The sequence below is a fragment of the Tamandua tetradactyla genome, chromosome X (genome assembly GCF_023851605.1).
Source record: "Tamandua tetradactyla isolate mTamTet1 chromosome X, mTamTet1.pri, whole genome shotgun sequence".
Classification (NCBI taxonomy): domain Eukaryota; kingdom Metazoa; phylum Chordata; class Mammalia; order Pilosa; family Myrmecophagidae; genus Tamandua; species Tamandua tetradactyla.
The window spans coordinates 114,592,330-114,606,414 of NC_135353.1; the positions used below are offsets into that span (position 1 = coordinate 114,592,330).

The 14,085-nt window shown below is 34.9% G+C and overlaps 1 protein-coding gene across 8 annotated transcripts in view; it reads left to right on the forward strand.

Moving 5' to 3' along the window:
- WNK3 (WNK lysine deficient protein kinase 3) overlaps positions 1 to 13,736 on the forward strand; it is a 168,558-nt gene extending 154,822 nt beyond the window's left edge. For all 8 annotated transcript variants that reach the window (XM_077145630.1, XM_077145632.1, XM_077145631.1 and 5 more), the window contains 2 exons: positions 3,255 to 3,457; positions 8,187 to 13,736. In XM_077145630.1, coding sequence (XP_077001745.1) covers positions 3,255 to 3,457; positions 8,187 to 8,516 — 533 coding nt within the window. In that variant the 3' untranslated portion in view covers positions 8,517 to 13,736. The remainder of the gene's footprint in view (positions 1 to 3,254; positions 3,458 to 8,186) is intronic.
- Positions 13,737 to 14,085: the final 349 nt, after the last annotated feature.

A 14,085-nucleotide genomic window follows, 5' to 3' on the forward strand; every position in this document is an offset into this window, starting at 1 on the left:
TTACTTTTATTTTTCATTGGGAAAAAATACAAAAAAAACCAATACATTTTAAAGCACACTACAACAATTATAGAACAGATTTCAGTTTCCTATAGGTTACAGTTTCACAATTTTAGGTTTTTCTTTCTAGCTGCTCTAAGACACTGGAGACTAAAAAAATATCAGAATAGTGAATCAGCAGTCATACTCATATGTTAAATCCTAACTTCTGTGTATAATTCCACCTTCTCCTTTGATCTTTCTTCCAGTCATTAGGTGTATTAGGGCTGTGCCCAGTCTAACTTTTTCATGTTAGAAAGGACTGTCGCTAATATGAAATAGGGGAATGGAACTAGTTGATGTTCTGGAGAGTCTGGCCCCTCTGGGTATCAGGACTTATGTGGCCTAGGAACCCATCTGAGTCCATGGACCTTTTGCAGAATCTCAGATAAAGCCCTAGGTGTTCTGTAGGGTTGACAGGTATGGTTTTGGTTTTGGTGTGGCAAACCATGGTAAATAGCAATATTTAGCTGAAGCTTGCATAAGAGTAGCCTCCAGAAGAGCCTCTTGATTCGTCCTTTTACTTTTAAAATATATATTTCTTTGAATCTGAACTGTGTTTCTTGTAGACGCATATGGTTAGTTCATGTTTTTTTCCTAGGGATTCTGCCAATCTCCTGCTTTTTCCTTGAGATGTTTAATTCATTTCCATTTTATGTAATTATGTATTAGGTAAGATTTATGCCAGCCATTTTTCTTATTGTTTTCTGTATATATCATGTCTTTTTTGTTCCTCTGTTACTCAATTCCTGCCTTCTTTTATGTTAGATATTTTCTAGTATAACATTTAAATTCCCTTGTTATCTCTTTTACTTTATAATTTTTAGTTATTTTCATGTGCTTGCCCTGAGAATTATAATCAGTCTCTTTAATTTACAGCGATTTAATCAAGTTCAGATTAATACTAACTTAATTTCAATCGTATACAACAATTTTTCTCTAATATATGTAAGTTCCCTCCCACCTTCTCTGAACTATTGTCATTTGAATTATATCTTTGAACCTATAAGCCCATCAACACAGTTTAATAATTATTGCTTTATGTGGTTATATTTAAATTAGAAGAACAGAATTTTTAAAGAAGGATATTTATATTGTATATTATATTTACCTATATAGTTAGCATTACCAGTGCTGTTTATTTCTTCATGTGGATTTGAGTTACTCTCTAGTGTCTTTCCTTTGCCTTTGAAGGACTCCCTTTAGTATTTTATGAAATCAGGTCTGCTAATGATGTATTTCCCATTTTTGTTTATCTAGAAAGGAGCAGTTTTCATTTCTACTTTATTCTTGAAAGAGGGTTTAGTTATATGTGGAATTCTTGTTTGACAGTCTTTTTTAACTCCTTGAAGATGTTCTCCCATTGTCTTCTGGCTTCTGTGGTATCTGATGAGAAGTCAACTATTAATTTTATTGGGGTCCATTATATGTGATGTTTTTCTCTTAGTCCTTTCAAGATTTTCTTTATGTCTTTTATTTCTGTCAGTTTGACTGTGATGTGTCTAGGTGTATATCCAATTGAGTTTATTCTAGTTGTAGTTCATTAGCTTCTTGAATATATAGACTAACATTTTTCATCAAATTCAGGAAGTTTTTGGTTATTTTTTTTATATTCTTATTGACAAAACTGCATGCAAACAGAAACATTCTTAACATACAAACATTCCACACATGGTGTACAATCAATGGCCATTATTTCTTAATATATATTTTTTGTGTACCCTTCTATTTCCCTTTTCCTTTTGGAATTCCCATTATGCATATCTTGCTATGCTTGATGGTGACCCTCAGGTCTCTTTGTTCATTGTCCTTCATTTGTTTTTCTTCCTGTTCCTCAGAGTGGATTTCTCTATTGCTTGTTCTTTGTTTTGCCAGCTCAAATGTTGTTGAGCCTCTCTGGTGAATTTTTCATTTTAGTTACTGTACTTTTCAACTGTAGATTTTCTTTTTTTAAAAATTCAATTTATTTGATTTATTTATTGATAGTGTATATTTGGTGAGACATCATTGTCAAACTTTGCTTCCACTTTTAAGTGTGGTTTTCTTAAGTTCTTTGAATATATTTATAAGAGTTGATTTAAAGTCCAAATTCTAAGCCACCTCCGGGACATTTTTTGTTGGTTCCTCTTTTAATATGTGTATGTGGAAAGTAACGTTCCAGGTCTCCTATTTTTTGTTAAAAACTGGATATTATGGGTAATATATTGTAACAACTCTGGTTCAGATTTCTCTACCTGCCATGGTTTGGTTTTTGTTTGTTTCTTGTTGCTTTTCCTATTGCTGCTTATTTATTTAGTGATTTTACTGGGCTAATTTTGTATATTCTGTATTCCCTGCAGTGTGTAGCTACTGAGTTCTCTATTACTGTTAGTTTTTTAACTTCTTGTTTTTATTTTTAAGCCTAGTTTCCTAGGGTTCACGCCTGGGTCAGTACAATTTTCTGGTGAGCCAATGGTTGGTCAGGAGTTTTCCTTAAATGCCTTGCCTTATGACTTTACCAAGAATAACTCTTTGAGAAGGCATGCCTTCAAATTTCAGACAGTTTATAAGACATCTTTTGATTTTACCTGACTTTCCCAAACATGTGCAGATTTTTAGATTCCCTATGAATATGTCAGAGGTTTTCAAAGTGTCCTATAGTCATTTAGTTCTCCCAGAATTCCTTTTTAATTCTAGACCATGCTCGGGTTTGCCCCAACTGAAAGCACAACCTCTGGTAGCTGAATTTGCTACAGTTTACAAATTCAGTAATTTCCTCAGGGTATACTCTGTAACTTTCCACCCACATCTTAGCTGAGTTCTGAGTGAAATCAGATAGCCACCACACATTGAGAATAGAAACCTTTTTAGGTTGCTGCAGAATTGGACAAAATATTGACTTGTGTTCTGGGGATAGTGCTTTTAACTGAGTTCCAAAAGAGATCCAATCTCTCTATAGTCTGTAATTCTGCTGACTTTTCACTCATGAACTTACATATAAGATGACCATATATCATAATTTGCCATCCAAACAAGAGGATACTTTTGAAAGGGGTGGTGTTAAGTAATTACTCCTGGACAACAGCTTTAAAGTAGGACTGTCCTACGTAAATTAGAATGTAGTTGCCCTATCTGTACCCCACATGTTCTGTTAACTACATTGCTGGCCAAAGAGGAATATCAACTTAATCAGTACTAATTCCATTTCATGGTTTCCCTATTTTTTTTCCTTATAGATCCACCATGTGTGGAGACTAATACAGCATCATGCCAGCAGTCTCCAGCCAGTAAAAAAGGAATGTTCACAGATGACTTACACAGACTGGTAGACAATTGGACAAAGGAAACAGTAGGAAATTCTCTTATTAAACCAAGTTTAAACCAACTTAAACAGAGTCAACACAAATCAGAGACAGACAACTGGAACAAAATATATGAAGTAAGTTGTGTGTATCTAATCTTTTTAATTTATAAGAACTAAAACTATAGAAGTTGATTCAGTTAGGCTTATAATTGTATACCTCTTGTCATTACAGTCAGTATGAAAGAATGGTATAACTTGATAACGTAGAGACTTTTACCCTTGTCTAGATTCACTGTTACTAAACCAGGGGTCAGCAAACTTCTTCTGGGAAAGGGCTAGACAGTAAATGTTTTAGACTGTTCAAGCCATATGGTTGTAACTATTCAACTCTCAATTGTAGTACAAAAGCAGCCATTAATGATATATAAACAAATGGATGTAGCTTTGTTCCAATAAAACTTGATTTACAAAAACAGGTGGTACACCATGGTTTTGCTGACCCTTGTTTTAGACTGTTGTACATGGAATAAAAATATCAAGTATCAAAGAAGAAAGCATCTGGAATGAAGAGTCATTCAATCTTATGATGCAAAGTGTTTGAGTTTTGAGGAAAAACAATCCTCTATTGCACATCAGTACTCTTAGACCTAATAGATTGTCTTATTTGTTCAGTATGAAGATGAATTTTAAAGCTCTTTAAGCTAAAATATTATAAGAGGTATCTTAAGTTCATGGACCAGATGCCTGGTTATTGCATGTAGCATTAATCGAGTATAAATGCAATTTAACAGTAGAAAGATGTCCACAGTGCATTCTGGAGTGGGAAGAAGGCAGGCTTATAGAAGACAATATATAGTATAATTTATGTAAAATTATATATATAGTTTACATAAAATTATATGCATTAGATATATGTATATTTGTAGAAAGAAATATGAAAAGTCACTAACGAAATGCTGGATAGCAGAATTTGGCCTTTATTTTATTTTGTACTTTTCTGTGTTAGAATTTTTAAGTAAGTATTTTTCAAAATGAGTAAGTCTATTAATATGAAATCAGGGCTTTAGAATCAGAACTCATAATTGAAAGAGATGAATCTGTGTGTCTCCTATATTTGTATACATGTGTGTATATAGATAGATATATAGTGTGAAAGAGAAAGTCTGAAAATAAATTTATTGTTAATGTTAAATAAGAATTTTCAAAATCCTGGATTTTCCAAGCTTGGACTTGGTATATTCATCTTTCTCCTGGTGCCATTTTATATACGGGTAGTATCAACATTGTAAATTTGGAAGCCTTTGGGGCAAATTTCAAGGGATAAATGCATTTGTACTGCCAGAGACCCTCTGAATAATGTATGAATGAAGTCTTTTGTTCACTAATAGGAGGGTGGTTTATGGCAGTATAACGGGATGTTTGGTGGCAGAGTTAGCAGAAAGTTAAGTATGAATAAAAATGGTGAGGGTCTTTAAAGAAGCTTGAGTTCTAATCCCAGCTCAGCCATTTGCTAGTTGTATGACTTAAGACAAGTCACTTGATCTCCCTGTGCTTCATTTTCCATGTCTTTAAAACAGGGATAATACCTGCACTGCAAGATTGCTATAAGGATTAAATAAGAAAGTATCTATAAAGTGCTCAGCACATAGTAGCTACCCTATATATGGTAACAATTTTTGTATTTTTAGGTTCTGTTTGTTGTATCTCCGTGTGAAGAGCCCATCTCATTATCTGATGATTTTGCTTGTTACTGTTCTGTAGCCTTACTTAGAAATTTTTGCTCACTCAGTTACTTTTTTTTTTTTTTTTTTAACATGGGCAGGCACCGGGAATTGAACCCGGGCCCTCTGGCATGGCAGGCAAGCGTCCTTGCCTGCTGAGCCATGGTGGCCTGCCCTCATTCAGTTACTTTTTGATCACCCTTTTACTATGTGCTAAGTACTCTGCTAGGCACTTGATAAGCAAGAACAAATTTGGTCACTATCCTCCTGGAATATACTCTGATGGGACAGTTAAACATTAACAGATGCGTAAATAAAATTGCAACTGTAATAATATCTACAAAGAGAGATACAGTATACCATTCAGTAGGTTGGATTTGACCTAGTAAAGAGAGGTCCAGGAAAACTCCACTGAGAAAGTAATGATTGAGCAGAGATCTGAAGGATAAGAAGGTGTTAACTAGGTGAAAAATGGGGGAATATGATTCCAAGCAGTAAAAACAGCATATGCAAGGCCCTGTAGAAAGGGCTAAAGGCGGTGAAAGTAGGCCAGCTGGGCTTAAGTGAATAGAATGAGGAGTAGCTTGTGACATGAATCTGAGGAGGTAGATAGGGTCTTAAAATTGATAATGGTAAGGAGCTTTGTCTTTATTTTAAGGAAGATGGATAGTTACTGAAACTATCTGATTGACATGATCAGATTTGGTTTTGAAAACATCTCTCTGACTGAAGTAAGAATAAAGGATTAGTGGGGGATAAGGGTAGATGTTGGTAGACCAGTTAATAGTTAGCTATAGTAGTCCAGATAAAAGGAAGTGGAGATAAAGAGCAGTGAACAGATTCTAAGAAATGTTTGAGATAAAATGGTCACGCTTTGGTGATGGAATGGATATATGGTGGAAGGGAGGTGTCAAGACTTAGGTTTCTGGCCTGCATAACTATATACCATTTCAGTATACCAGTCACTGAGGTGAGTAACATGAGCAGACAATGTGTTTTGTTATGGAAGGTGGTACATTTAGTTTGGGGGCATTTGAATCTCAGATGCTTTTGAAATATTGAAGGGAAGATTAATTGTCACAAGTCCTCTCTTATTTAGTCTTAAAAAAATAAAAATCATGTTGTCATTATTTTTAAAATAATACATTCTCATTTTAGAAATTTAGTCAATGCAGAAAAGTACAAAAAAATATAATTGCCGTTAATTCTAGATAAACATCATTTCAGATGTCTTTCTATGTCAGTATATGGATGGATGGAAATAATTTTATAAAACTGAAATCCTACTATATGTGCTATTTTGAATCAGCAGTATTAAATTTAATTTTACTCTAACAGAATGAAAACACTGATATGAAGAAGAAATTGCTGACCTTTAAATAAATGATTTTTCATCATAAGAGAGATTCTTATTCATTCTTGAATCAAGCTAAAGCCCTTTACCCTAACTTTAGTTTGAAAGTTTTAGTTGAGAGGGTGTTAGCATGACTGCTCCCCTTTCAATGAGAATTATTTAATTCCATTAGACTTATTATTACCATGCATGTAAGACTTTGGTAATCTCAATACATATGCATCTTCACAATATAATATGATAAAAGGAGTCAGGCAGGAATATATTTTCTCCATATTGTCAAATACGTAATTATTTCTTTGTCTTGAGTTTAAATTTCCAAAAATACGACAGAAATGTCAGATTTTAAGATGTTGAATAGAAGGGGGTTGGGGCAGAGGGGTAACGTTTATTGAGCATCTACTATATGCCAAGCTTTTTCCACTCTGCCACACTAAATGGCAAAGAATTATGTAGTAAGATGGGCTATTCCTCCCTTGATCTTGAGGTGTACTGTTTTGAAATTTATTTCTAAAATGGTGAAGCTGAGCCTACTTAAAATTATGTCTAAGAGTCACCCCCAGAGAACCTCTTTTGTTGCTTAGATGTGGCCTCTCTCTCTCTCTCTCTAAGCCAAACCCTGAAAATAAACTCACGACCCTCTCCCTTATGTGGGACATGACTTCCAGGTATATAAGGTTCCCTGGCAACATGGGATATGGCTCCCAGGGATGAGCCTGGCCCTGGCATCATTGGGATTGACAATGTCTTCTTGAACAAACAGGGGAAAAGAAGTGAAACAAAATAAACTTTCAGTGGCTGGGAGATTTCAGATAGAGTTGAGAAGTCATTCAGGAGGTTACTCTTATGTAAGCTTCAGCCAGGTATTGCAAATTGCCACAGTATGCCAAACCCCAACCAACAGTAATCCTGAAAGCCCTAAAGAGTACCCTGTGCTCTATCTAAGACTCTGTAAAAGTTTTACTTAATAAGTTTATTTTTCCAGAAATTTAAAACCTCCAGATTGTTCCCAAGCCAGATAAGCCCTGAAACCCAGAGGTACCAGTCTCTCTGAGAACATCAGCCAGTTTCATTCCTCTACCCCATAATGTCAGCACCCCTTTTCAGCATGAAGAAGTTAGATAGGTCATTGCCCAGATATCCCTGAAGATTGAGAGAATGATCAAATGGGAGGGAGGAGTTTAACTGAGAAGTTAGGATTTAACAAATGATTTTGACTACTGATTAAATGCTAAAGATTATAGATGGGCATAATTAATTCATTATAACAATTTTGAGCCACTGTTGAAGAAGATTTAAAATAAAATAAATCATACCCCCCTCCCAAATGATAGGCTATTCTTGTCTGAGGCACTACACAAGAGAATGCTTGGAGCTAGCAGAAGGAAAAAATAGAAGGGTAGTACAAGTATGAGGAAAGAAGGGACTAAAATATGAACAAGGCTTGGGCATTGGGGTTTGGAACTGTGTTAAAATCCTCAACTCACTACTAACTTTCTTACTTGTGTTGGGTGAGTTATTAATTTTGAACATTCTGAAAATGCTGATCTTGTAGGGTAGTTATAAAGATGAAATGAGATAATGTATGTAACTATGCTTAACACACATAAAGGTGCTCCAAAAATGGTAGCCATCCATAGTAGTAATGGCGTTGGGTGGTGGGGGAGGGGGGTGAGAAAGTAGTTGGGAGGGGGGGTGTCGTAAGCCAAAAAGAATAGGAAGGAATATAGGTGGGTAAAAGTATATACTAAATAAACTGATCTTTTGTTTTTATTTTTGTTTTTGTTAGAATACTCCATCTACTATGGGCTACACATCAACATGGATTTCTTCTCTATCTCAAATCCGTGGAGCTGTCCCAACTTCCTTGCCACAAGGACTCTCACTCCCTTCATTTCCTGGGCCATTATCATCATATGGAATGCCCCATGTTTGTCAGTATAATGCTATGGGAGGGACAGGGTATCCAGTACAGTGGGTAGGAATTCCAGGAGCAATACAACAGTCTGTAGTAATTCCTACCCAGTCTGTAGGGCCATTCCAGCCAGGGATGAATTTGCAGCCATTTACCACTTCAGCAGTACAGAATCCAGCAACCATCCCTCCCGGTCCCAAATGAATCAGAGTAGATGATGAAGAAAAGGGATTTATTTTCAGAATCATTTTTGGAATACCTAAGATATTAAAGTTTCTTCTTGGGTTCTGCCATAAATTCCCTGATTTGAGTTTACTTTCAACTTTATTTTTTGTTGTTGTTGTTCCAGTCTGGTATTTGGTACAGCTCATCATTCTGTAGAAATGTGCAGTTTGTACATAGAACATTGCACACAGGAATGATTTTTCACTTCAAATCCTATCCTCTTTGATACTTGATTTTTTAAAAATACTGTTCAGAATGCTTTAATAAGCTTGGCTCAAGCATTACCATTTCCAGGACACTTTCCATGCATTGCTGAGAAACCCTCATTTTTTACTGCTGCTATCTGCAGCTCGAATATACTTTTCTTTAAAATGTGTAAAATTATTTAAATTTATTCTTCCCAGATGTGGAAGTGAGACTCTCCAACAGCTGGAGTCTTAAGGGATTCTTCACATGTTTATCTTAAGTTTACCTTTCACAGCAGGCAAGGTAACTTGCTGCAGGAAACATTTTGGTATATAAAATTAGAATAACTTTGTCAACCAATACAGAACATGAACCCTTTTAAATGTGATTTTCTTCCGGTCGTCACAGCAATGGAAGTGATGCCTTGTTTGGGGCGAGGCGGAAGGAAAGGAAAAAAACAGAACTGTAGCAGTTCCTTGATTCCGCAGTGACGATAGCTGCTTTAGGATTTTGGTAGTAATTCAAAGCATCTTTGAGGATGAAGCAGCTATTTCTTTGTTTTTCAAATGCACACTACATTATTTTTGAGCATCTGAGAGGCACTGGTATGGCTTACATTCTTTTGCATGGGATATAGTACAGTTTATATGAATCTCATTATGGGGGTATCACTGTATTCCTAACAAAGGGGATTCAAGTTTCAGTTCTATTGATCCATTCTTCTGAACTGAAATTTACTTGACACAATAATTTTTGAGACTTATACATGAAACACTGGCTTTACAGGGTTTAAGAGATGTGGGGTATACACTGTCCTGCAGTAAGATAGACCCTCGAAGGATACTATTTAAATTGTCCTTAGCTTTTTTTGGATTACCTTTTTTTTTTTTTAGTTATAATTTCTTGTTAGTATCTATAGCATCTTAGATGATTTTAGATCTTAGATGATTTTGGCAGCCTCTTTAGAATCTGAGAGAGATCACTGTCAAGTTGCACTTTACTGGGTTTTATCCAGTTTTGGGAGGAGGGGAGGCAATGTCAAAATGTACACTTTTGATTTTCAACAAGGTTAAATGTAATAATCTTAAAAGGCTGGCCACAGAGTCACCTAATGCTCAGTCTGTTATACCCAAATAGAATTCTTAAATAGAATTCTTAAATGCTGTTTATCAACTACCAAGTATACATGTTTAAGCTACTTACTTTCTACTCTGAAGATTTCAAGGTCATTTCTAGTACACATTTAACAATTAGGAGTTGTGTCTACTGGTAAACATTAGAAATTGTCATCTAACATTTCTTTTAACAGATTTTCCTCCATATTTCTATAAGAATTGAGCCCCATGGCTTGCCAGGTAATGAGGAAAACTTAATGGGTTTACTATTTTTTTATGCACAGTCTACTTTGTGACATTAAATACCCTTCATCTTATATTGCGTACCTGAGGATCACACCCTCCATCATGATAATTCTGCTGCTAACATTTGGGCAATTAGGGCAGCATTTTGAGACTGGCTGTTGATAAGAGCCACAGCTTCTTTTCATAAAATATACTCTGTTTTAGATGAGTGTTTCCAAATCTAATGTAAAAATTCCTCAAATTTCTTCTTCAGTATTGGTTTGCAAGTTAAAGTGATTTTAGGGCATTAGTGTGGTGGCAAATGCTTGCATTGCAGTGTTTTCCATGTGTATTATAAAAAATGCTCCTAAAATCCATAATTCTTTAAAATGCTTGTGTTTCATTATAAGAGTTGATTTTGTGTTAGACATACGGCCTATAAAGTGGAAATACTGCAGGTTTTAAGACCCCCTTCTGTAGTTACAATCTTTTTTAACCAGCGTACTCCAGGATGAAAAAGCCTCCATGGAAAACATGCCCAATTACCCTTATTAATGGCTATTCTAATTATATTTCCTGCATTTTGTCACCATCTCTGTTTTATGTGTAATTCATCATTCTTGTTTGCCTGCAGACTTTTGCAGTGCCTTATGATATTTAGAATCTTTTCAGGTTTTTGCTGGAAAGAAAAGTAGTCTAAAATTTGAAGATGGTGAATAGTGTACTGCTGTCTCCATGGTGACTGCAGTAATTGGGTTAACATACATGTTATGCATACATTATGTATATATAATGTGTTTAAGTTTAAAAATACAGAAAAAACTTGAGTTTGTGCAGAAATGAGGAAAACAGTGTTATTCACATAATTGTAGGATTTAATTTAAATTATATTTTCCCATAACTGATATGGTAGATTCAGATTATAGTCACTTTTGACTATAAATATTGGCTAGTGTTCGATCTAGGGGTTTTGCATTATTTCCTTATTTTGCTATATCATATATTAGTGCTATTTTCATCCTTGCTGAGGTACATGGAACTTTTTCTCCCCAGAAGTAATTGACTCAAGGTAAAGCTCAGAAATTCCCTTCTTACTTAACAAAGAGCCTACTATGTAAAATGGGCCTTCTATCCATTTCCAAAAAAAGACACAAACCTGTCCTTTTCATTTTACTTGTTATAGAAGATAAAAAGGTCGTACTTAACCATCCTGCTTGTAAACTTTATTTGAGACATAGTCTGTATGTCCAGCTACCGTGTTTACTGCTCAAAGTGCAAGACTGATGAATAGTACTGTATCTCCATATGTGGCAATGTGAGCATTTCATCATGAAGTACCTGCTGCTATGTCTGTGAAGTTGGATATAATAACATCATAAGAATATGAAACCAGTATTGGTGTAAATCTAATGAAAATAACCCTATGTATATTTGTAGTAGTCTTGAACCTCTAATAAGGTAATTTGCTGTAATATAACAAATATCCATTCTGTTGTTGATCCCTACCTTGCCAATTTTATATCAAGCATGAATTCTAATGGTTTGACAGCAAAATTATCTGTGAAAGTTGAAAAGGCACTTTTCCGCTGTGATTTTTGGATTGAGTGTGGCGTGTTACATAAGTATGATGGGATGTATCATTTTAGAACCCCAGATTTAATTCCAGTTCACTTACTTTTGTTTATCTACCTCGTTTTCAGTGCTGTTTTGGGGTGCACAAGCTGCCTGTGAAACTTGCTTTTTTGCCTTGATCTCAGTATTTTTCAGGTATAAACCTGGCCTGCCTCTTTGTCCTAGTACTAATTAAGAGTTTGAGATGAGAGGGATCATCACTCTGCCACCAACGTAAGTGGCGAGAGCCATGTGCCTCTGTGAAATAAGCTTTGGGGGGTTGGGGATAGAGAGCAGAGAACATAAATCCAGCTGGTGGCAATATGGGACTTAGTTGTAGGAGTTAGTTATAAAATAAATAAATGGTAAGAAAGCACCTAAATTAGACAGTCCAGTGCCTGTAACTTTGCATTTTTTATTAGAGATGCATTTTTTTGTCTGTGTGCCTAAAGGGCTATGGGTTGAAATTGCTTTAACTACCACGGTGAAATGTTTGACAAACTTTACAGCAATGGCCTGTCATTCAACATATTAGTATACTAGTAGACATATTTGCAATGATATTTTGTTATCTTAAAATGTCTGTATGCTTCTAGCTGAACTGTAGTTGGTGGTAAGAGTTTTATATAACTGCTTATTCGATCTCTAAAGTTTAAGAAGGCATTGATTTTCTTCTTTGCTGTCTTTTTTGTGCTATTAAAATGATACATTCCTGTTTTTGTTTCCTGAAAAGTCAGAAAATGTTTGTTAGTTTACAACTGTTTCTTGTTTCACATATTTACTCTGTAACAGTAAAGGATATTTAATGTTAGTAAATACTATATTTCAGTCATTACCCATAAGTGCATTCCTGAGCTATATTTGCCGTAAGTCTGGGATTCAGTTATTTAATCTTTTATTTGGTTCATAAAAATTTCAAGCATTTGAGGTGGTGTGCAAGCCATTTTTTTAGAATAGATTATTCATTATTTTTGAATATTTAGTTTACTGGAGACTTGTTCCCCCCTCTTTGTTTAAAAGATGAGCCAGAAAATGGAGAGGAATGTAGAAAAGGCCATTGATTCGACAAATGTAATTTCTAGAATTGAAATATACTTTAAAAGCCAATCCAGACTATAAAATGGTTAACACTTAGACTTGGTAAAATCCTTTGAAGTGGGATTAACATGAAATTGTTATAGAACTCTGGAAATAGTCTTTGTATATGATAAATGAATGGAAACATTTGTCAGGGACCTTGACCAGTGTAGGAAGGAGATAGTAACTAGGTTGCACTAAAGTTATTTCCAACTGAGATAGCTAGAAGAGTGTACAAACCAGCAGCTCCCATTCTGGAAAGTTTTCTTTTAATTAAAAAAAAAAAAAAAAACCTCACAGAAAAAGGCTAAAAAAGTCAAGCAAGAAGGGAAAAGAGAAACTGGGCTCTGAGAAAAATATTTGCCAGTGTAAAATAAACTCCTAAATGCGTGCTAGTCGTCTTTATAATTTTTTTAAATCATTATTATTATTGATTGCATTTCTTTTCCACTATAATTTAAGGGTTGAGATTGAGGTTTGTGGTCCAGAGCATACCCTCAGCAGAAATAGTGACTAATCGGAAAGTGCAGTTGTTCAAGGTCTGTAATTTGTTTGATATGAATACTAAGCATGTAGACCTAGTGCAGCATGGGAGCCACTCAGGAAGTTTATGCAGTTAATAAACTTTCATGCATAATTTACTATTGAGTACGCAGAATTTCAGGCACTCCTCTACACTTAACATTTAGTTGTTTATGTGAACTCTCCTTTCTTAATTGGGGAATGTAGCATTATATAGAATATTGTTAAACTTATTTTTAGTCCTTTTTGAAATTAACTTTTTTTTTTTTTTTTGGTAAACCAAGTGACCTGACTTGACAGCTGTCTTGTTTTGGTTCTTTGAAACTGTGATTTTTATTTCATTTGTACCCAACCATTATAAGTATTTTCTTTTGTTTCCTGGAAATTTTGTTTTGCAACAGAAAATAAAGGCTGTGTTAAATGAGTATGTTATCTTATTAAAATGCTGTCATAGTCACTTCAATCATCTGGTTTTAACTGGCTCTTCATTTACCAAATATAATTTAGAGGATTTAGAAAATTTAGTCCTTATACTTTATGCTGGTTTGAAAAAAATCAAACTATGTGGTACCTACCTCTTGATTTATAGCTACCAATATTTTGAGTTGGACATCTTTTCCACACTTGCAATTGAGCCATAATTGTTAACAGTATAGGTAGGTGGGACCTGTGATCTCTAATTCTCACAACAATCCTATAAGATAAGTCTGTTACTATCTCTGCTTTACAGAAAAATTTTGAGGATCAGAGAGATTAAAGAACTTAACTTGATAAAGGTCACATGGCTAGAAAATGGTGAAGCATGGATACAA